At 35.3% G+C, this 22,280-nt stretch overlaps 1 protein-coding gene across 1 annotated transcript in view; it reads right to left on the bottom strand.

Moving 5' to 3' along the window:
- ST8SIA4 (ST8 alpha-N-acetyl-neuraminide alpha-2,8-sialyltransferase 4) overlaps positions 1-22,280 on the bottom strand; it is a 93,255-nt gene that overhangs the window by 41,413 nt on the left and 29,562 nt on the right. Inside the window, 1 exon segment of the mRNA XM_077863392.1 lies at positions 8,458-8,751. Within this exon segment, the coding sequence (XP_077719518.1) occupies positions 8,458-8,751 (294 nt within the window).

The raw sequence follows: 22,280 nt of genomic DNA, 5'->3' as shown, positions 1-22,280 counted from the left end.
CAGAACCTTTCAGTCTCAATGAGAAACAACCAAGAATTAGGAAATACGTTGGCCAAGTGCAGCTAGGCAGCTGTGCTTCCAATAGCTTACTTTTTTGAGCCACACACCTGTGAGTGATTTCTCAGATATAAAACATTTTATATGTTCACATTCCACAATGAAATATAAATGATAGGAGCTGCTAGGAAATAATACTGTGACACAAGGGTAACTGGATTATGATTTCAGAAAACACTGCAGCACCAGAAGGGTAAGTATCAGCATCTCCAGCAAGGGAAGAAATATTCCATCATGGAAATATCATGAGGTTTAAAATAACTATTCTGAAGTAGTTTAGCTACCCAAAAACATTAAACAAAGATGTATGTTTTTTTAAAAGAAATATTACGGCTGTGTTGCTCATTGATCAAAATAGAAACCATTTGGAAATGTTTTTGGCATGCACCCAAATTTAAAACAAGTAAGCCATTTTCAGAAAAAATTTGGATTGAATGTCATGATCTTCACAGTTGTTTCTTTTTAATTACTTTCCCTTGTGGAACTTTAAATTTGTCCAATATTCCAAATTAGTCCATTTAAATAACAGTGATGAACTCATATTTCCTGAGAATGGTCTATTTCAGTCTCTACTTTTGTTGGAGACTCTACTGGGAGTGGAAAATACAGGTCCCGTTATGGAATTACTAAATCATGGGAACAATGGCACAGCATAGGGAATATAGTCAATGATACTGGTAATAGTACTGGATGGTGACAGGTGGGAGCTAAACTTGGGAGCATCACATAATGTAGAGAGAAGTAGAATCACTATGTGGTACATGGAAACTAACATAACACTATTGACTATATTCAAATAAAAACATTAAGGCAAAAAAAAAATCATACACTATAACAAGGCAACTACTGTGTACTTCTTTTCTTTCAATAAAAATGTATACTTTGGGGTGCCTAGGTGGCCCAGTTCGTTAAGCATCTGACTCTTGATTTTGGCTTAGGTCAAGATCTCAGGGTCATGATATCCAGCCTTCACTTTGGGCTCCACACTGTGAGTGCAGGGCCTGCTTGTCCCTCTCCATCCCCTTCTGTCTCTCCCCCTCTACCTCCCCATACTTCTCTCTTTCTCTAAAATAAATAAAAATAAATAAGATAGAGTTGACTAATGAAAAATTTAGAACAGAATGACAATCATACAGATAAGAGGTGAGCTAGAGATGTCATTTGATTTGATTTCTGCAAATCAATTTCTGTATTATTTCTACATTTAAACCTTGAGCTAGGAATTATGACCCTGATCATTAAATTGTGAATGAAGTACCCACAGTCTGCTAATTTAGGGGTTACCTGCCCAAGAAAAACATCAATGATTCATCAAAACCCTGAGAAACTTAAGAGGGTATATTAAGTGATACCCGATTATTATACATCATTTTTACTTAATGACAAAAAGGAAGAAGTATACTGCTCATGAAATATGCAGATTAATTGAAAATACCATCTTATATTCTGAATAAGAGGAAATAATTCAAAAGTTTTTTAGTCACTGACAGGAATAGTGCAAAAGAAAGCTATCTTCCCAAACTAGATGAAATTACTAAGAATAAATTCAAGATAGCACAATAAATACCAACGAAATAAATATAAAGTGGGAAACTTTTGCTGTATATCAAGCATGGCAAAACCACACCAATTTTTGAAAATCTCAAGTAATGACAAGTTGAACATGAATCAACATGTATTATCATTATAAGCAAAGCCAGTGTATTATCAGCACTGTGTTTGACATGAAAAATGTCCAGCAAAGCAACTTCCATGGAATACAATTTGTATATCATATACTATATACTAATTTTTAATAGTGTATTATATTTTATATTACATATTTTGTAAGTGATGATCAAAAATAAATGAAACATTTTATTTAGGTTAAGAGAAGACATTTCTGAGGATGTTTGTAAAAATTAAGCACTAACGTGTATCACGGTGCTTTGAATATTTACTGGAGTAAGAACAATTGAAACACAAAACTAGTGACACGCAGCACCTAAAAGAATCTAAATGATTATTTATGTCAATACCCCCATTTTAAAAGATACAAATTGAAGCCAGAAGGATGTTAACAGTCTTATCCATGGACGGGATTAAAATTTTTCTTTGACCTTCTTTGTATATTCAACTCCCTAAATAATTCTTGAAAATTCTTAAGCCAGTGTTCTCAGTTCAGATCAACGTAGAAATAAGTTTTAAAGAGAACAAGAACATTTTCTCAGAACCTGCAAAATATATCTGTGAGCCCTAATTTGAGAAACACTGCTGCAAGTCATGGGGTATACCAACCATTTCAAATTAAAACTTCCAAGCAAATTTAAAGCAGTCATGTAGTCAATGTTCCTCAAACTTGTACATTTCTTTTGTGGTTGTTAAATTATCCTTTAAATAAGAAATATTTGGAATATTTGTCAAATATAAGGGTAGCATATATATAAATTATCCTTTAAATAAGAAATATTTGGAATATTTGTCAAATATAAGGGTAGCATATATATTCTCCACTAAAAGATAAAGAACAAAAGTCATAACTAGAACTCAAAAAATTTTGAAAATCTACATGAATTGAACATATCCTTCTCTTAAAAATCATTTTGGGTAGGATGTTTACAAAATTGTTGGATAACTTTAGAATTATCAACACACAGAACATTACATACTTTTGTTAATCTCAATAATGAGCAGCAAATCCTTAATATAAGTGTTCATATTGATTAATACAAAGTATCTGTTTATCAATTTAATGATAGGAGAGTTCCTGTTGGATGAATATTGATATTAAGACAAATAATCAGGGTGCAGTGACAAAATAGGACACATTATTTTTGTTATAGTAGAATCCTTCTGCCTCTGCTCCTCCCTCCCTTCCTCCACCCATGTTCATGAATGTACTCTCTCTCTTAAATAAATAAATAAATAAAATCTTCTAAAAAAACATTTTTATATGTCTTATATAGTAATTTAAAATAGTATAAAAAATAAAATAGTATAAATAGCATCTTAAACTATACCATTGGGTTAAATGTTTGTTTCAGGATAGTGTAGGCTGTCCTTGATAATTTTATTATAAATGTAAAAGATTCTTGACTTTTTTTATATCTTGTAGTCACATTTTTAAAGTTTCAAACTGCCCCCTTTCATTCTTAAAGTCTTATGAAAATTGTTCAATTTTTCACAAGGAAAATTACAAAATAATAATAAAAATATATAATAATGTGTAGCTTTTGAAGAAATGCCAAAGGAAAACCTGCAACCCCAAACCAGCTGAATACATTCAATGTAGTCTCCTAAATTTGTAAATATATCTTTTATTTGTCCCCATTAGATTACCCTTTCGTTATTTTGTAAGATTGTATTAAAATTAGAGTCCGGCTATATTGTTTTCCTCACATTTTATTTAATAAGGCTTGGGAAGAATGACCATTCATTAAAACATAATCTAAGTCTCTTTGAGTTTTATGACTGATGGTTATGTTTTTAGAGCTTAAAAAAAAGCCCTACAATTAAATAGATGTTTAAAGTTAGTAAGCCATCATCATTTTCAGAGGGGGAAAAAGTTTAAATAATGAAGCCTGACAATATGAAAACTATCTAAATGACTCTCTTTGTGTTCAAGAACCTTTTGCTTTACAAATCATTTAGACTTTCTACTTGTAATTGTAGTACTTGTAAGGCCCTTCACATTTTAACACAGTGATTATGCGCAGTAAACTGCTTGGACTAGGTGCTCTAAACTATTAGAGACAAAACACTCCAGTAATCAACAGAGGCTATGAAATTCTCTACACTATTTTCCTGAATTTTTATTAACCACAGTGTTTCAGAGAGATGTAAAACAGTTACTTAAAGAACAGACCTTCGGGGAGTTTGCTCTTGCTTTCATATCATGTGAATCTCTGTATCATCAGCATTCACACTTCCTTATTTTCCTTCAGAGTTTCAGTAGCTTTGTAGGGCACAAACATTATGTTGAAATGCTATGTTGCATGCATTAATATGTTCATTTCATTAATCCCTTGAGTGAAATTACTTTTCACATACACCATGTGTACAAATTTCCAACGTATTTGAAAGGTGAAAGGCAACTCTGAAACTACTTTTATAACTTGGGTCACAGTTTTTAGAATTCAATGTACTTGTCCCTTGAGGGGGAGAATGTAGATATATGAGGAGTAAAGTAACAAGGTAAGTTCCTCCTGGAGAATTCAAAATAAGTCTTGGTAAAAACACCTAAAGCACAGTTCATCAAAACATATATACCATTAACTTCACCAGTGGTCAGAAGCTTGTTTTGCCTTGTTACTCTTTGGAATAAAATGCTTAGGAATTAAGTGAAGTAATTTATAATGGTTATAGAAAAGTGGCTAAGACAAAACATAAAAGGAGAGTATTGATGAACTAATTATTAAAAAAAAACTCTGCTTTTTCCTTATTTAGAAAAATCTGTAAAAGACCTGAATTCACAGTTGTTAATCATGTACAACTCTATCTGTATTCTAATTTATTGAACATGCTCCATTTCAACAATTCCTCTTATTTTGTGTTTTGACATTGATAATGAATGGAGAAATATAGAAAACAGAATTTAGGGAACAAAAGTACTAGCTCCAACACCTATATGGAGAGGCAAAAGACCAGAATAGTCAACAAAATATTGATGAGGAAGACAAAATTTAGAAGACTGATATTTCCTGATTCAAGACTTACTGTAAAGCTAGCATCATCAGGACAGTATGATGTTGGTGATGAACAGACAAATAGATCAAGAGAACAGGTCAAGAGCCCAGAAATATATCCACACAAATACAGTCAACTAATGTTTGAGAAAGAAGCAGAGGTAATATAATGGAGTAAAGATAGTCTTTTTTTTTTTTTTTTTTTTTTTTTTTAATATTCTCCTCGTGCTATCTTGCACTGGAGGTTGCTGGGAGAACCCAGGCTGCATGTGCTGAAACCTCTGCTGTGTGCCCCACAGGTGTCCCAGAGATATTGTTTTCAACAGATGGTGCTAGAACAATTAGACAATCACATATTAAGAAAAGAAACTAGACGTAGATCTTAAACCTGTCACAAAAATTAACATGGATGATAGATTTAAATGTGAAATGTAAATCTATAAAAATCTTAAGAAGATAACATAGAGGAAAATCTAGATAACTTTGGGTTTAGCAATGACTTTCTAGATGTACCACCAAAAGCATGACCCATGAAAGAAATCATTGATAAGCTGGACTTCATTAAAAAATAATAATAATAACTCATGCTCTACAAAAGAGTCTGTCAAGAAAATGAGAGGACAAGCCACAGACTGGAAGCAAATATTTGCAAAAGACATACCTGATAAAGGAGTTCTAATCAAAATATACAAAAACCTCTTAAAGCTCATCAGTAAGAAAACCAACAGCCTGACTAAAAAGTGGGCCAAACACCTCAATGCGCTTGTCATTGGAGAAGAGATAAAGATGGCAGATACTCATATTAAAAGATACCTTCCATCATATGTCATCAGAGAAGTGCAAACTAAAAAAGCAATGAAATTATCACTACTTAACTATCAGAATGGCTGAAATCCAGGACTGAAAGCACCAAATGGAGAGGATGTGGAGCAACAAAAACTCTTCTTCATCACTGCCGAGAACATAAAATGGTACAACCACTTTGGAAGACAGTTTGGCAACTTCTTGTAAAACTCAACATACTCCTAACATAAGATCCAGCAATCGTGCTCCTTGGTATTTACCCAGATGAGTTGAAAACTAAGGCCACCCCAAAAACCCGCACAAAGCTGTACATCACAGCTTTACTCATCATTGCCAAAAATTGGAAGCAACAGGTGAGTGAACAAATAAACTGGCACAGGCCGACAATGGAATATTCTTCGGCACTAAAAAGAATGAGCTGTCAAGCAACGGAAAGACATGGAGGAAGTCTAAGTGCTTAGTGCTGAGTGCAAGAGGCCAATCTGAAAAGACTACGTGCTGTACGATTCCTACCACGTGACATTCGAGAAAAGGCAAACAATAGAGGCGGTAAACAAACAGTTCTTGCCATGAATTAGTGGGGAGGTACTGATGACAGGCCGACCACAGAGGACTTTTAGGAAAGCAAAACTACACTGCATGATACTGTAATGGTGACTCCCTGTTATCATGCATCTACCAAAACTCACAGAATGTGCAAACCCAGCATGAACTGTAAACTATGGATTTTGGGTGTTAAAGCCGGTCAGTGTCAGCTCATCAGCTGTAGCCAACGTCCAGCTCTGGTGCAAGATCTTGATGATGGGACTCTGCACACCTGGGGGCAGGGAATATGTGGGAAGTCTCTGTGCCTCCCTCTCAATTTTGCTGTGATCCTAAAACTGCTCTAAAAAACTGTCTATTAAAAATCGTACTAAATCAGAGCAATCTTAAATTTTATCAGTTTTTCCTATAATCAATGAGTACTTACTTCAAAATATTTGTTTTGGAATCTTAATAAGCTCTCACTGGAGTGTGTATGTATATGTGCATAGGTGTGTGTCAGAGTGTGTGGGTATAGAACCAGACAATAAGATAGAGCGTTATCTCTAGAATCTTCTCACACTCAAATGATATTCAGCATTAACACATCCAGACAATAAGTTGTGTTCTTAGGACAGTGATTTATAAAGTTACCCTGTTAAAAATACATTTTCTTTCCTTCAGAGTCAAATTGTGATTACTAGGAATCTTTGTAACTAAAAGAAAAAAAAAACTACTTATCCTCCAAATGAATATATTTTATCTTACTTTGTTGAAGCTTCATGTCAAACATGAAAAGAATGAATGCTGAATAACCATGATCTAATTATAAGAATGCAATTTAATTGTGTACAGAAAACCCAGTCCAAGACACTGTCTTGAGTCTTAAACAAGGAAATGGTAAATCCCGGAAGGAAAGTATCATGATAACAAAACTAAACAAAACCACCTTAGCTCAGTCCCAATTATAGTACACGAAGCAGACTAATTTTAACTCTGGGTTTCAAGACCTCTTTACTCTTAGAACTTACAACCATTCTACTTAATCGGTCCCTTGAACTTGCCCTTCCTTACATGGCCCCTGATTATGCCCTACGTCTTCATCATCTTATGAGTAACTCAATCAAGAGGTCTAGTTGGTCTTCACACCGCTAGTGCCCCTTCTTGCCAGTGCAGAGTCATCTGTTCCAAGATTTACTCTCCTAAATTCATACATATAACTGTACTTTATGCAACTAAAACAAACAAAATTCATTCTCTTCCTAACCATATCACAAGTTATTTTTCCAGCTTTGTATTTCAGTGCTGCACAGTGGACTCCATTATTCTGCAAGTTAAGCATATACTTAATCATTTCCTTGTCTCGGTTCACTCTAATAATGCAACAGTATTTCCTTGTGTTTGGCTTTCTCTGTCACCATCTCTATCTCTCTGTCCCGGTCTCTGACTCCTTCTCTTATCCCTGATGAATGGCTATTTTGTTTTTCAAGTCTAGTTCAAATGTTAGACTTTTTTCTTTGCTAATATGACGAAAAAATTCTACACTATTACCATGTGTTTGTGTCCTAGCTAGTTGTATATGTGTCTGTTTCTACTGCGAAACCTATGCATTCCTTTATTTTTATTTTTTCTATGCTTTCCTTTATTTTTATTTTATTTCTTTAAAGCAGTGATCAGCCTTCTTTATTTTTCTTTCTCCAATATTTGACACTCATTAGATATTCAATAAGTATATATCATTGCTTCTCTTTGTATTATGTATTTTACACATTTATACATATGCATGAGAGAATTTGGCCTTTGGTCACTTGCTGCTTTTAAATAAAAATCCATTTCTTAGGTTTTGCATCTGGGCTTGTATTAATAAAAGGGGAAAAGTTGACTTAATTCATAAACATGGCATCTGTGACTGCGGGGGTGGAGGCAGGGAGCATTAAGGCATGTCACGTCAGTGAGCCTTCTCTATCTCGGGTAGGCCTCTTAACTACAGATGGGGCTTAATTGCTCCTTAAATATATCTAACATTTATGCTTCCACAATATTGCCCAGTACCCATTTAGCACTTCTGTTGGTAGTTTTCTTACCCAAGATTCATCAATTTTACTATGAATCCTTACTATTCTTTAACACAGCAAAACATAAAACCAGTAATTTGTTCATGAGCAGACATAAATGAGTGCCGAGTTCAAATATTTGCTTTTTCAAGAAAGAGAATGAGCTAAAATAATACAGTACACAAACAAAATTCAAGGGAGTGGAGAGAGTAGTGTGTGTGTGTATATATATATATATAAAAGTGGAAACATATATCCATTGGGAGATTCTACTGAGGCTCCCTCCTGTCTCCGGAAAATATTTAGTTATGTGTTCCATTGTGCCAAGGACAGACTGGTCCTTTCCAGACACTTACCCTCTGACAGCATGAATAAGTCTCAATGATGGATAGGCAGTTCGCACTTTGAGTTTATTCTTAAGGATTAATGCATTAACCCACTCCACGTGCTTCTCTCCTCCTTTGACCATGAAAGCAGGGATCCAAAGGACACTGTCATTCAGCATAGAAAGTCTATGCACAAATTTTTCTCTGTCACTTTCATTCCGAAAGCCTCCAAATGCTCTTTGTACAACTGATGGATTCATGGTAATAAAATCTGATTTAGTTCCCACATCAGCAGCAAACTCCACCACAGGGGCTAGATTACACCTGAAGAGGAAAAAATTAACGGACAAATGAAAAATAAATATGAAACATCCACTCCTACAGTAGTGCACATAAAAAGAACAGGGAACAAGCATTTTTTTTTTTTTTCATCAGGTTGAGGAAAAAAAGATAAAATGCCTGGTAAAATTATTTTCAGTAAATTACCACATATTCAGGAATATTGTCTTCAATAAGCATGTGCTGTCCTAGTATAGGGCTCAAAGTGTCATTTATATTAATTCAACCTGTTGTCTAAAAATATTCTTTGCTGTTATCTTCATACACCCCCATGACATGAATTCCTATTAGGCGAATTTATGATGGTAAATTCACAAGAGCTCAGTTGCCATGCAGTAGGCAATCTAAACCACATGCTGTTCCACAAGTGAGTAAAACATATTAGACTTGATGTTCCAATCTGCACTACTTGTCAAGCTTAAGTCATCTTAACAACTTTATAAACATAATTAAGTGAAGGTGGCTTTTCGGTATCCTGAGGTTAAGCGAAAGTATAATTCCCTATCATATTCTCCATGAACATATTTGTGATGGCCCTCTACAGCCCTAAATGGGAAGAAAGGTTAGAAAAGTGGAATGATCACATTTAATGTGCCTTTTTGAGATACTAAATAATTCAGAAAAGCCCTTACTACCAAATATCTTTCTGATATTTTTGAGCACGTCCTGGATTTGCCTGTCTTCCCTGCTAACACGCCACATGCGCTTTGCCAAAGAGGGAGAGAATCTGATGTCCTTTTCTTTCCAAATGAAGCTCCAGGGCCTCACAAAGTGCCAGCACCCGATTTTACTCTTGTAAGCTGATTTCATTCTTATACTGAAAGAGAGCTTGGAAAGGCACCTTGAATTTTGTCTTCACCAGTTGGTGATGCTCCTTTGATTCTATCACACAGATCTTTGGATGCTCGACTTAAAGGACAGTTTAAGGGCAGTGTGGGTGGCTCAGCGGTTTAGTGCCGCCTTCAGCTCAGGTCGTGATCCTGGAGTCCCAAGATCGAGTCCCACATCAGGCTCCCTGCATTGGAGACTGCTTCTCCCTCTGCCTGTGTCTCTGCCTCTTTCTCTGTCTCTCATGAATAAATAAATAAAATATTTTAAAAAAAGGTCAGTTTAAAAAGATTTTTAATTTGCTAAAAAATAAAGGGGGGGGCAAGTTTTAATTAGTTAATAAGTGAGAAGTTGGATTTGTAACAAACAGGAGTTTGCTAATTTAGAAAAAAAAATCATTTGAATCTACTTAATCCAACCCTTCATGAAAACATATACACATACATACACACGATTTCTTTTATTTTTCTTTCCTTATATCAGCCTTTAAAGAAAGGGGGAAATAAACTGATTTCCTCTTTCTGTACTTTTGCAGGTTTGACTGCATGAGGAAAGTTCCTCACAATATTCTTCCTTGTCCTCTTTGCCACTCTAATTAAATTCTCAAAGAAGTTAAATTTAATTAAAGAGTAAAGTGTGTGCTCTGATATTAAAAATATTGGCCTGTATATCTTTCCTTATCTCTCTTAATTAATATATCTTATTACTTTCTAGATCTCTGACAACATTTAGCCACCACAACAAACATTTAACACAATTAAGCGAAGTCTGTGTTATTTAGGCTGAGCTCCTCAGAGAAAACAAATAAACAATAACACATCATATTATTTGGGAATAAATATTTTTTTTCAAGTTATGCATATTTACTTAAGCCCACTATATTATATGATATTTATTTGTCTCCAGCCATGATCCATGCCCTATACGAGATTAGATATTATTCATTTCCATCACAGTAAGAATATTATGAATGAGACTGCCTTGGAAGATAGCTACATGTGAACAGAAGCCAAAATGAACATCTTACTGTGGAACTCATGGAAGATTGAGGACATGATGATTTTTCAAGTCCAAAACTGTGCTCCATGCCAACCTTAAAAATAACCTAAAAGTCTAACCAAGTTAATTATAAAATGAATTGGAAACTGTGGGAAAAATACATTCCAAACATCACCATTACCGACACTTCTCCTTCCTTAGGTAAAAATAGACAACACTTGTTAAAATTACAGTTAACATGATATATCTTTCCAGTAAAATAATTCCCCAGCAATTCTTTCCAGAGGATTTCTACAGTAGAAAAATAACAGCTATACTTCATTTTCTCTATAATTGTAAAAATAATCAGAGCCACCCCAGTTAAAGAGAACAAAAATAACATTCTACTGCATTATCTTTTCAGGGAAAAAAAAAAGTCACTTAGTTACATTATGCTTTTCATTATTTTTACTTATCATTTATTTAAAAACACCTCTATTCCCACATTGACTAACACTTTTTAGGATTTTAGGATTGACTTTTAGAATTGACTCAGCATATTTCTTAAACATAATTGTCTAGCCACGGGTCTTTTAAGAGCTAATAAGAAATTCATTGGTGAAACTGGGTGTTGAAAGACAGGTACTTTCCACTAGGAGGCAAAATTAAGAGAAGAATATTTCTGGAGAATAACATTGATCTAGGAGACAAACCAATGTATGTGATGCAAAGAACGCTAAATGATTGTAGTGCTAACTAAAAGAGTACCACAGATCAAAGAGTAATTGATTCATATGAGCTTTATTGTAGAGTTTTCATGACTTCCACAGAGCCCAACCAAGCTCTGTGAGGGATGGAAATAGAGGTATCGAAAATAGCATGACAGAAGGACACATCATAAAATATAATGCATGCTAGCCCTAGGAGTCCAGTATATTCATTTTTCCTTGTAATGATTATGTCTAAATTTTCACTGGAAGGAAAGATTAACATCGTGTCCACATGTGGTCAGTAAATTAACTACTCTGTAGTTGAGTCAGATATTTAGTCATATAATTAGCTGAATGCCACATAATCAGGGCAAGCATTAAGAAACCCAAAATAACCAACCAGCTGTGTCGCACTCCAGCAATTCAGTAGACTTGTTGTGAACTTCATAGCATTACCAGTAGCAATACTGCTGACTGAGCAAGATTATGAATAGATTTGCAATCAAACATTCTTCATCTTTCTTTTTAAAAATCTTCTTAGGGATTATTATATTCAAAAGTATACAGAATGTGTAGCAAGCATTTATGAATTAACATATTATTTCACATGTTATTCTTAATCTCATAAAATTGATGAGTGGCCAATTTTTAAATGATGGATTTTTTTGAGTCAAAACTACTGAGTATATAAGAATATTTAATATACTCAACCTTTATTTCTTTAGCCAAATTAAATTTTTTGTACTGTCCAACTGTTTTTGACATATCAAAAACATGAAAAAATATATTCAGAATGAGGCCCAAACTCCTTGTTACTCTAAGCTTACCAATTTTAGATTTATTTGTGTTTATTTTCCATCATTAAAAACCTTCAGAAATGTACTCTCTAGACCTCTGAAGTTTCTTCTGTGATCTCAAACCAGATGGGATCACCTCTCAACATTCCCTTTACATAGAATCAAAGGTACTTTCATTTCTTTTAAGGCTATAGAAAATGTTTTAAATTAATTTTAATTCATTTAATTTTTAAAGAAAGAACTGTTTATTTCATGTGTTAACACCTGAGGATCACAGAAATTCCCTAGGAACATGTTGCTCTTTGGTGTGCTAATATTCTCTGCATTTCCCTTAAGTATTAGCTCAATAGTCTAAGCAACTAGGATGTCCCCCTTTCAACAGCTCAGCAGATATGTCTTGAGAATTCATTGTGCAAATACTATAATACATGCTCAGAGATTTTTCCAGCTATTTTACTATTTGTGCCATTTTACAATGATATAATCTGGCCAAAAAATAATCTTAACCATCATTATTACTAGTATCAATAAGATCATGCTCATTCATTTAGCCATGCATTTATTCATCCCATGATGTGTGTTATAGACATGCTAGCTATAGAACTAGTCATCCTAGATACTAAGGTAAGATGGTGTGCACTGTGATGTAGGAGGTTGTCAATTACTTTCTTACACATATAACATAGATTAAATGAGAAGAAAACAATAATGAGTGTATTACAGTCTAAACTTTATTCCTTTTCACCATTTAATGTTCAAACAAGTTCCAAACACACGATTAACATCCTTTTCTCTTTTGGCCAACCCCATTGTTTGTATCAACACCGTATCTGTATCAACACTGAAATCTCTCAACTCAAACCATCATTACCAAGAGAACCACATTTGTCAATGGACCAAGAAATGGGAGATAGCCTCTTTTCTTTTCTTCCTCCAGGGAAGCTTATGGTTCCTATTTGCTCCCTTCCTGTTTTTGAGCTTGAAGAGCCAAGAGAAGAAAGAATCTCTGGTACCTGGTTTTTTCTTTTTCTTTCTTTTTTTTTTTTTTTTTTTTTTTCAGGTTTTGTGGTTAACCTCTCCAAATGGCTAGAGGAAGCTAAAACATGTGCCCTATAAGTCTTTCTAACTTTCTCAAGTGAGGGTAGTAGGCCCTAAATAGACTTGAAACCAATAATTTTTGCAATACCTTGAGGTAAGGAGTCATGTTATCTCCACTTTGAAGATGAGAAACCAAGGTCAAAGTGATTAAGAAACATTTCCAAGGCCATAGTTCATATAAAAGAAAAGCACAGCTGTTTTAGAATGACTTTAGGATAGAACTTTTAATTGACACTATTTACACATGGGACTTCTTTCAGAACCAGAGGAAATATCAATATTTCTTTAGTTCCTTCACCCCTACACTTCCCTTCCTGGGAGTGTAGATTCCCAGGACTTAAGCATACCATACAAGTCCACTCTGCCATCATGTTCCCCAAATCCTGAGTAGTTATTAAACAAACAGTTTTAAGTGTCTAAGGCATAAAAATACTACTTACACCTCATATCTCTTGAATGAGAGGATGTTCAAAATGCTGATACAAGGATTAAATATCAAATTGATATGACTTTTTGAAATATGAAGCATAGGATTAACTGTTAATTTATATGTGGCATCCATTATGTAGCAAACAAAGTGTAGGAAATACAGATGAAATATTTATTAAGTTAAAGATCTGCACTGCGGTGTGGTAGATTGACACAGAAATACCCAAACATGCTTACACATATCACAGTTTTTGCTGCAGATCCGATGACAATTAATAAAATCCTCAACAGAAATAAAAAGAAATGACACTTAGGTCATGAAAATAACTAAGTGACAAAACAGAAGAGGAAATGTTTTCACAAACCCAGATTTGTTTACATTCCTGGCAAGGGTGGGAAGAACAGTGCCATATTATTTCTAGGGAAATTACAGAAAAAAAATTCAAATTCATTCTAAAAGACAAAGATGAATACTGAGAATTATATTAGGCTATGTCCTTCCCACACTTCTGCCAAAACCAAAATGGAGTCATTGGGCGAAGTTGCTACAACTGCACAGATATTATTCAATAACAGTGTTTTGAGGAGAGGGATGGGGAAAGTATACTAAGGAATGGATATGTTGTGCCTAAATCAAATAAATAAGATTATATTATAATCATATGCATCAATATACACCCAGTTTTAGTTTAAAGTTTAAGAATAAAAGGTATTCAGCTAAGTTTCTGCCTTCTGCCATCTTTTAAATGGTAGCTACATGGGCATTGGTGTTCACATCCTAACCTGTAGACTTCAGGCAAGTTACTTAAATTCTCTGAGATCCAACTTTTTCTATAAATGAGGCTATTAACACTGATTGAAATGCTATTGAGAAAATTAAACGAAACACAATATCCGAATTTCCTCTCAGAATTGCTTATTTAGAGTTTGTAATAAATAATAACAAATAAATAACAAATAAATAAATGGTAATCATTTTTTATATGCCTTTACCTTTTGCAACCTCTTGTGAGAGACAAAAGGGATGCGTGCAGACAAATTAAAGAGCATGTCGAGTAGAAAAAACTTATTGAGCAACAGTGTGGGGGCAGAAAGGATTTATTTACAGCATATTTAACAAACCATTTTGTCTGGAATCTTAGCCATCCTCCCGCCAAAAAACAAAAACTAATTGGGATTTAATGGTTGATTCATTAGTTGATCTTGAATATTAGACAAAACAAGTCTAACTTCATAGGCAATATGAAAAATATAGAAGTTCATAGACATAGCCAAGTGTACTTAAGAAAGAGAACATGACACATGAATACAGGAAAAACTGGAATAAAATTCTAAAATTAGGACTTTGACACAATTTGAATATAAGGTAGTGAAGATCTTTTATTATGACAATAGGAACAATAATAGCTAGGTTTTATTGAGTACTCATTATGTGCCAGAGATTGTTCTATTTGTTTTGCATGTAATATCATAGGCAATTGTCATGACAATCCTACGAGACAGGCACTATCATTATGTTTCTCCATTGATGAAGCGAGTGAGTTATGGTAAGCTGTATACATTTACAAAGCTGGTAAGGAGTAAAGGCAGGTTTTAAGCTCTCAAACATTATGCATCAATTAATTCCTGTGAAGGAAAAGGAAGAACTAGACAAATTTAGGTAGATAAGTTCATAAGTTCAGTTGCATTTAAATGTGATACAGCTGTGTCCATCATTCAGTGACTTCAGTGATTCACATGTCTGGTTGGGTAAAGGAAGTGAGGAAGTTAAATCCTTCATTATCCCCCTGTAATCACTCTTCACCAAAGATGGGGGCTTGGATGGGAGAAAGTGGCAGCCCCAGAGAGCAGAGGTTACTCCTTGGCAGCCAGGATATATAAATAGCTGTGCTTCTCTGAAAAACCACCAAAGTGAGTAAAAGTGGAAAAGAATATGAAGGGGAGAAAAAAGGTTAATTCTGAGATTTCTTACCAGCAGAGTATGGAAGAAAGATTAGGCAATTCGAAGTAAATGTACAGAGACCAAGGAAGGAAAGGAGGGAGGAGGAAAGAAATGAAGGAAGGAAGGAAAGAAGGCAGGAGGCAGACGGTAGGGAAATCACAGAAAAAAGCACAAAAAGCACAGGACTAATGTTCCAATTGAGAACCTATAGTAAAATTGGTGGACTACATTGCTTTCTCTAAATTAAGGAAATTGTCCCAGGTGAGAATGAGAAGTAAAGTCTACACATTGAGTTTAATTTTGAAATAAATACACTGAACTGTTTAGGTGTTTGTTTTCTTTCTCTTCTGGAGCTTTATTTCTCATAAAAAGTGTTCTCATTCTGAAAAACTACACATGAACAAGCAATACTGGGGAAAGGACAAATCTGGATCTTTCTTAAAATAATGGGAGGATAGGGATCCCTGGGTGGCGCAGCAGTTTGGCGCCTGCCTTTGGCCCAGGGCGTGATCCTGGAGACCCAGGATCGAATCCCACATCAGGCTCCCGGTGCATGAAGCCTGCTTCTCCCTCTGCCTGTGTCTCTGCCTCTCTCTCTCTCTGTGACTATCATAAAAAAAAATAATAATAATAATAATGGAAGGATACTGAAATGATCTCAAAGTAATAGAGAGAGTACTGAAATAACTTCAACAAATCTAAATGAAATATAAAATACAAATATCTCGGGGCACCTGGGTGGCTCAGTTGGTTAAAAGGCTGCCTTTGGCTCAGGTCATAATCTCAGGGTCCTGGGATAGTCTCTAGTTGCTCTCCCTGCTGAGCAGGGCTCCCTGCTTCTCCCTCTGCCCCTTCACCCTCCACTCATGTTCTCTCTCTCTCTCTCAAATAAATAAACTCTTTAAAAAGGAATACAACTATGGGGAACATGGGTGGCTCAGTGGTTGTGTCTGCCTTTGTCTCAGGGCATGATCCTGGGGTTCCGGGATCAAGTCCCACATTGTGCTGCCTTGAGGAGCCTGCTTATCCCTCTGCTTATGTCTCTGCCTCTCTGAGTTTCTTATGAATAAATAAATAAAATCTTTTAAAAACAATAAAATAAAAAATATTTAAAAATACCAATATCTCCTCTTATATAAAGCACTGGACTAAAAAACAAGGCCTAAATGTGCAGACTTCTAAGACTTTAGTTCTGGACAACATTTTGATTCAATAAGGCCTCTACCTAGACTCTCACGATTAATGCTAGCATATGAGTAGACAAGTGTCTGGGAAATCAAGAAAGGTGGTGACAGTCACAGCTTTCCACTCTGACATTTTTAATCCATCTCAAACTTAATTTTATCATTCTTTGTGGAGCCTACTTAACTTCAAGTGGTATGAATACTTACAATTTGTCACCCGTTTTTCAAGAAAGGATAAAAAATAGGAGGGATAAAAGAAACAATAGAAGAAGTAAAGGGAAAAGTAAGACATTGGAAGGGCAATGATTTAAAAAAAATATTTTTCTCAATTAAAAAAAAGAAGATTCTAGGGAGATCCCTGGGTGGCTCAGCAGTTTAGCACCTGCCTTCAGCCCAGGGCGTGATCCTGGAATCCCGGGATAGAGTCCCACGTCAGGTTCCCGGCATGGAGCCTGCTTCTCCCTCCTCCTGTGTCTCTGCCTCTCTTTCTCTCTCTCTCTCATAAATAAATAAATAAATCTTAAAAAAAAAAAAAAAAAGAAGAAGATTCTCACTGTCCCAGTCAATGCATGGTTGTGTGCACTAAATACAGAAGAAGAGAGTTTTGATGGCTGTTCTCCATCTGGGGCTTGACAATATATTTATAAAAGTTCATAAACTCCTTGAGCACTGTTACAAACTTGTGGATTTTATATGGATTTTAAAGGAATTTAAATATGATTTATTAATGTCAGACTTTATCACGATTAAGAATTTGCATGTGATTGTTTTCTTTTTCACAAAAGCAAATACAGAATATGTATAGAGTAGCAATACTAATATTTATTTGAACTACTGTAAATTTTTTAATTAATTAATTAATTAATTAATTAATTAATTTGACAGAGAGAGAGAAAGAGAACACAAACAGGGGGAGTGGCAGGCAGAGGGAAAGGCATAAGCAGCCTCTACCTGAGACTTGGTCCCAGGACCCCAGGATCATGACCGGAGCTGAAGGCAGACACTTAACTAACTGAGCCGCCGAGGCACTCTAAATGTGGTTTCTTGAAATTGCATATAGAATGAATACTAAGCATCCCCTGTAAATGTTTCCTTCGTAATTAAAAAAAAATCCATTTTTTTAATTTTTCTGAAGAGGATGTAAAGAGAAAATGATGGCAGTTGTTGAGAAATTCCCCATTCATTGTCTTGGGGAAAAACAAACAAACAAAAATCATGATTGGGATATTTAAGACAAGGGGGTGGGAAACCAAGCAAGAATTCCTAGAGAATATTCTCAGATACCCTGGTCATAATCAGGGAACTAGACCACTCCATTGATCAGTGGTTGCTGAGCAGTCACTACTGTTTTATAGAGGAAAGAACTGATTTAGCATGAAATTTATGTCCTCAAAAATTATGTTGTCCATTAAAAAGAAGGAAACAGGATTCATGAAATATCATGGGTGATATTTTAATCACCCATGCCAGAAAACCAAGGCAGAATAATAGCAACCTTTTTCTCTTTGCAATTCACGGTGTTAAAAAATATACATTGTGGTCATCACGGTGGCTTGGGAAACACATCTGAGTTTTCGAACTTTTAGTGATTACATTGTCAAACTTGTCACAGCAACATAGCTTTGACATTTAATTTTCTTGTTTAAGAAAATAAAAATATTTTGATTTGTCATTATAAATTATGAATATATTTTTTCTTTCCATTTTTTTCAAAGTATAACTGAAGGTTGAAAAATAATTTCTACCTTAGTATATTTGATTTATTTGACAAGTGGTCCTGGAAAGACAGTTGGTATAATGTCCAAGGATTTAGGCATTCTGCTACCAATCGAGTATTCAGGAATACTGTCCTATTATGAGTGAATAAAAATGAATTATTTTATTTTCTGATATAACAGAGTAAGCCAAGGCAACTTCCTATTCATCAGATCATATTTATTTGAAGTGGAACTTTCTTATACTCTATTTTAGTAGAGAGTCACATTTCGACTTGGCTGAAAGGCCTTGATTTCTGTAATTCTCTTATTCTCCATATCTAATTTGGAAAGTTCCTCTCAGAAAATCTGTCCCGTATATATTCTCTCTTTTCTATTCCTACTAGTATTTTCTCAGCTGGCTTAGGTACAAGCATGTTTCTTGGAACTATTGCTGGAATAATTTGTTAATTGATTATTTTTCAAACTATTAGCTAGACCCATTGGTGGATGGATAGTGAATTAAATTTGGAGTCACTGATTAGCAATTTTTAAAGAATGTGAAAGAACAGAATGGATTATAATGGAAAAACAACAGTGTTTCTGGCACATAATTTTATGAAAATACATTGAAGTTTGTGTGTGTGTGTGTGTGTGTGTGTGGTTTATGTAACAATAGCAATGGAAGCAGTAGTAGGAGTATATCCTGATGTAAGTTGTCTTTCTTACGCTGCACCTTTATTAAAACAGAATTGAAAAACATTGCTCTAACTAGTTCTTTAACACAAAGACTGACTTTATTATTGTTTCAAGGATGTTACTTGTTAGAACGCACATTTGATCACATTACTATCCTAACCAAAAAGTCTTTAATGATGTCAGTCCAGGGTTTTCATAACTTCCGTCTACCCTTGCTTTTCAGAATTTTCTTTCTACAAACCCACTGACTGGCTATCTCAGATCTGAGTGGCTTCAGACCACTCCATGTCGTCTATGTCTTTTCTGTCCATGTCCCTTTTATTTATTGATTGATTGATTGATTCAGTTTTGTTTTGTTTTTTCTTTTTATAAATTTATTTTTTATTGGTGTTCAATTTGCCAACATATAGAATAACACCCAGGGCTCATCCCGTCAAGTGCCCCCCTCAGTGCCCGTCATCCAGTCACCCCCACCCCCTGCCCACCTCCCCTTCCACCACCCCTAGTTCGTTTCCCAGAGTTAGGAGTCTTTCATGTTCTGTCTCCTTTTCTGATATTTCCCACTCATTTTTCTCCTTTCCCCTTTATTCCCTTTCACTATCCATGTCCCTTTATTTAAGACGATGTCTCTGCCTGAAATAACCTCCCTCTCCAAGACACTCTAGACTATGACCCAGAAGTCATATTTGTTCTTAAAACTCAAAGGTTTTGAAGTGTTTCACATGATTTATTTGGCAGAATTAATTGCTTCCACTGCATTGTTCTAAAAATATTTACTAATATCTTTAGTCTACCACATGTGAAAAGCTATCATATTGAGTTGCTTGAATAGGGTTGATATCTTTAATGAAATTAGTAGAGCTAGCCATAGTAAGAAGGGGAGTTACTCTGTGTATTTTGTTTATGCAAACTGAGAACCTGTGTGCAGGTATTTGGTCTCTCACTCTTTTAGGAACAATGCTGATGTCCTAAACCAGCTCCTGAACACACACACTGTTGGATCGGAGGTTAATGCAACTCTGGAAAAATGGGTAATTTTGCTGGAATATTTCCCCATTTAAGGGGGACAGGCTCTTGTGGGCTTGTGATGACCCACGCCAAAGGAGACAAAGCTACCATCTAGACGGGGCCCTCGGGCTGTCAGTTTGTGAGCTCTGCACCAAATCTTCTGATACCTGTACAATTACTTCAATTTTCATTTTTGAGTGTTAGTTGTGTTAAACATGTTAAAGATGTCTTGGTAGAAAGTTGGTACAGCGTGTGTTTTGAGAGTTGAGCTAAGGAAACAAAAGGTGCAGTACTAATAAATATGTGTTAAGCTGAAAACTGTGTTTTAACTGTAACTGTTAAAATGCTGTACTGGGGATCCCTGGGTGGCTCTGCGGTTTAGCGCCTGCCTTGGGCTCAGGGTTTGACCCTGGAGACCCTGGATCGAGTCCCTCCTCGGGCTCCCTGCATGGAGCCTGCTTCTCCCTCTGTCCCCCCCACCCCCCGCCCCTCTCTCTCTGTCTCTCTGTCTGTCTGTCCATCTCTCATGAATAAATAAATAAAATCTAAAAAAAAAAAAACATTTAAAATGCTGAACTGTCAGAAGCTGTGCTAACTAAAATAGACCAATACTGGAAAAAAAAAAAATCATCCTTTTAAGTTGGAATTATTTAACCTAAAACAAGAAATGTGATCTGTTCCACTGAAGTACCTATTTTAGGTGACTGGTGTTTCCTGTAATCAGAGCCATTGTCATTCACAACAAGCCAGGAAGACTGGGGAGGTTCCAATACACATTTTTTCACTCTGATTTTTTAAAACACCTGTAAGTCAGAATTTACCCCTAAGCAGGGTTAGTACAGAGGGTTGATAAATCAAAACAAGAAACTACAGTGTTCAGAATTCTTCTAACTCTTAGGATTCCTTCCCCTGTATTTTATTAACGTATAACAAGTTCCAGTTTGTGGTTTGTAAAAAGGAAACTCCTAGTTCTCCCTCAACCAAACAGTGTTCTGCTTTTTATCGAGCAACACATAAAATATTGAGACAAGCTTAAAAGTCTATTGTGCATTAAAATTGCCCAAGACTTAGAAATATTCTCACCAGGCGACTCAAGAATAGATCAGAAATGCAGTAAACATAAAAGGCACTAAAACAAATATTCCAAATATCAATAGTTTTCTTAAGTCACATATAGAAGATCGTGCTGGGGGAATTTGAAAAAATGGAGATGAAGGGCAAGGCATGCACATATACAAGTTTAAAAGTAAGGATTGTTATGAATGATCTTGATTGTTGAAACTAAAAGGCACAAAAACACATCCATGCAATACTTGGATAAGATGATGTGCATAAAGAATGAGGACAAGAGTATCCATGGACATACAACATTCTTGGAAAGGGAATTATTGTTCCTATTTCAAATAAAACTGTCTTAAAACTTAGTTTCTTTCATATATTATTCAAGAGAGACACACACAGAGAGGCAGAGACACAGGCAGAGGGAGAAACAGGCTCCACGCAGGGAGCCCAATGTGGGACTCCTCCCTGACCTGGAGATCACTCCCTTACCCAAAGGCAGACCCTCAACCTCTGAGCCACCCAGACGTCCCTTAAAACTTCATTTCATTCATTTTTATAATTAATTCCTTCTGTCTCACTGGCAGGAATGCTTTGTCCCTAGCTCTATGATGACTGTTACTGTACTATTTTCTTATTCCTTTTTATGTCTTATCTCCTCCATCAGACTACAAACTCCAAACAGAATAGACCGTGTAACGTGTCTTTATTTCCCTAATATCTACTATAGTCCCTTTGGATTTGACATCCAGGGGCTGCTTCATAATTGTTTGTTGAATGAAGCAGTACTTGTGTAAATAATATAACAACAAATTAATGGAACTACTGTTTTTACTCTTTAACTTTAAATTGCTGTCTTTATTTTTTTAAGTAACAATATTTAAGAGCCATACATTTATGCCAAAGATGATGCCAGTACTAAAAAAATAATTATGGGACTCTAACTTTGAATTTCTTTTCCTGAACAAGCTATGAGTTATGGTAGAAAAATCACTCAACTGTTTATAAGATCACCATGCTCTTGACTCAAGACCATATTGTTCAGTCTTCAATATAATAAGAGCCATATCAGTTACTACCTTTTGTCA

Source organism: Canis aureus, chromosome 2 (genome assembly GCF_053574225.1).
Source record: "Canis aureus isolate CA01 chromosome 2, VMU_Caureus_v.1.0, whole genome shotgun sequence".
In the NCBI taxonomy this organism is placed as follows: domain Eukaryota; kingdom Metazoa; phylum Chordata; class Mammalia; order Carnivora; family Canidae; genus Canis; species Canis aureus.
The sequence above is the reverse complement of the archived record's forward strand: the minus strand, read 5'-3'. Positions and strand labels throughout refer to the sequence as shown.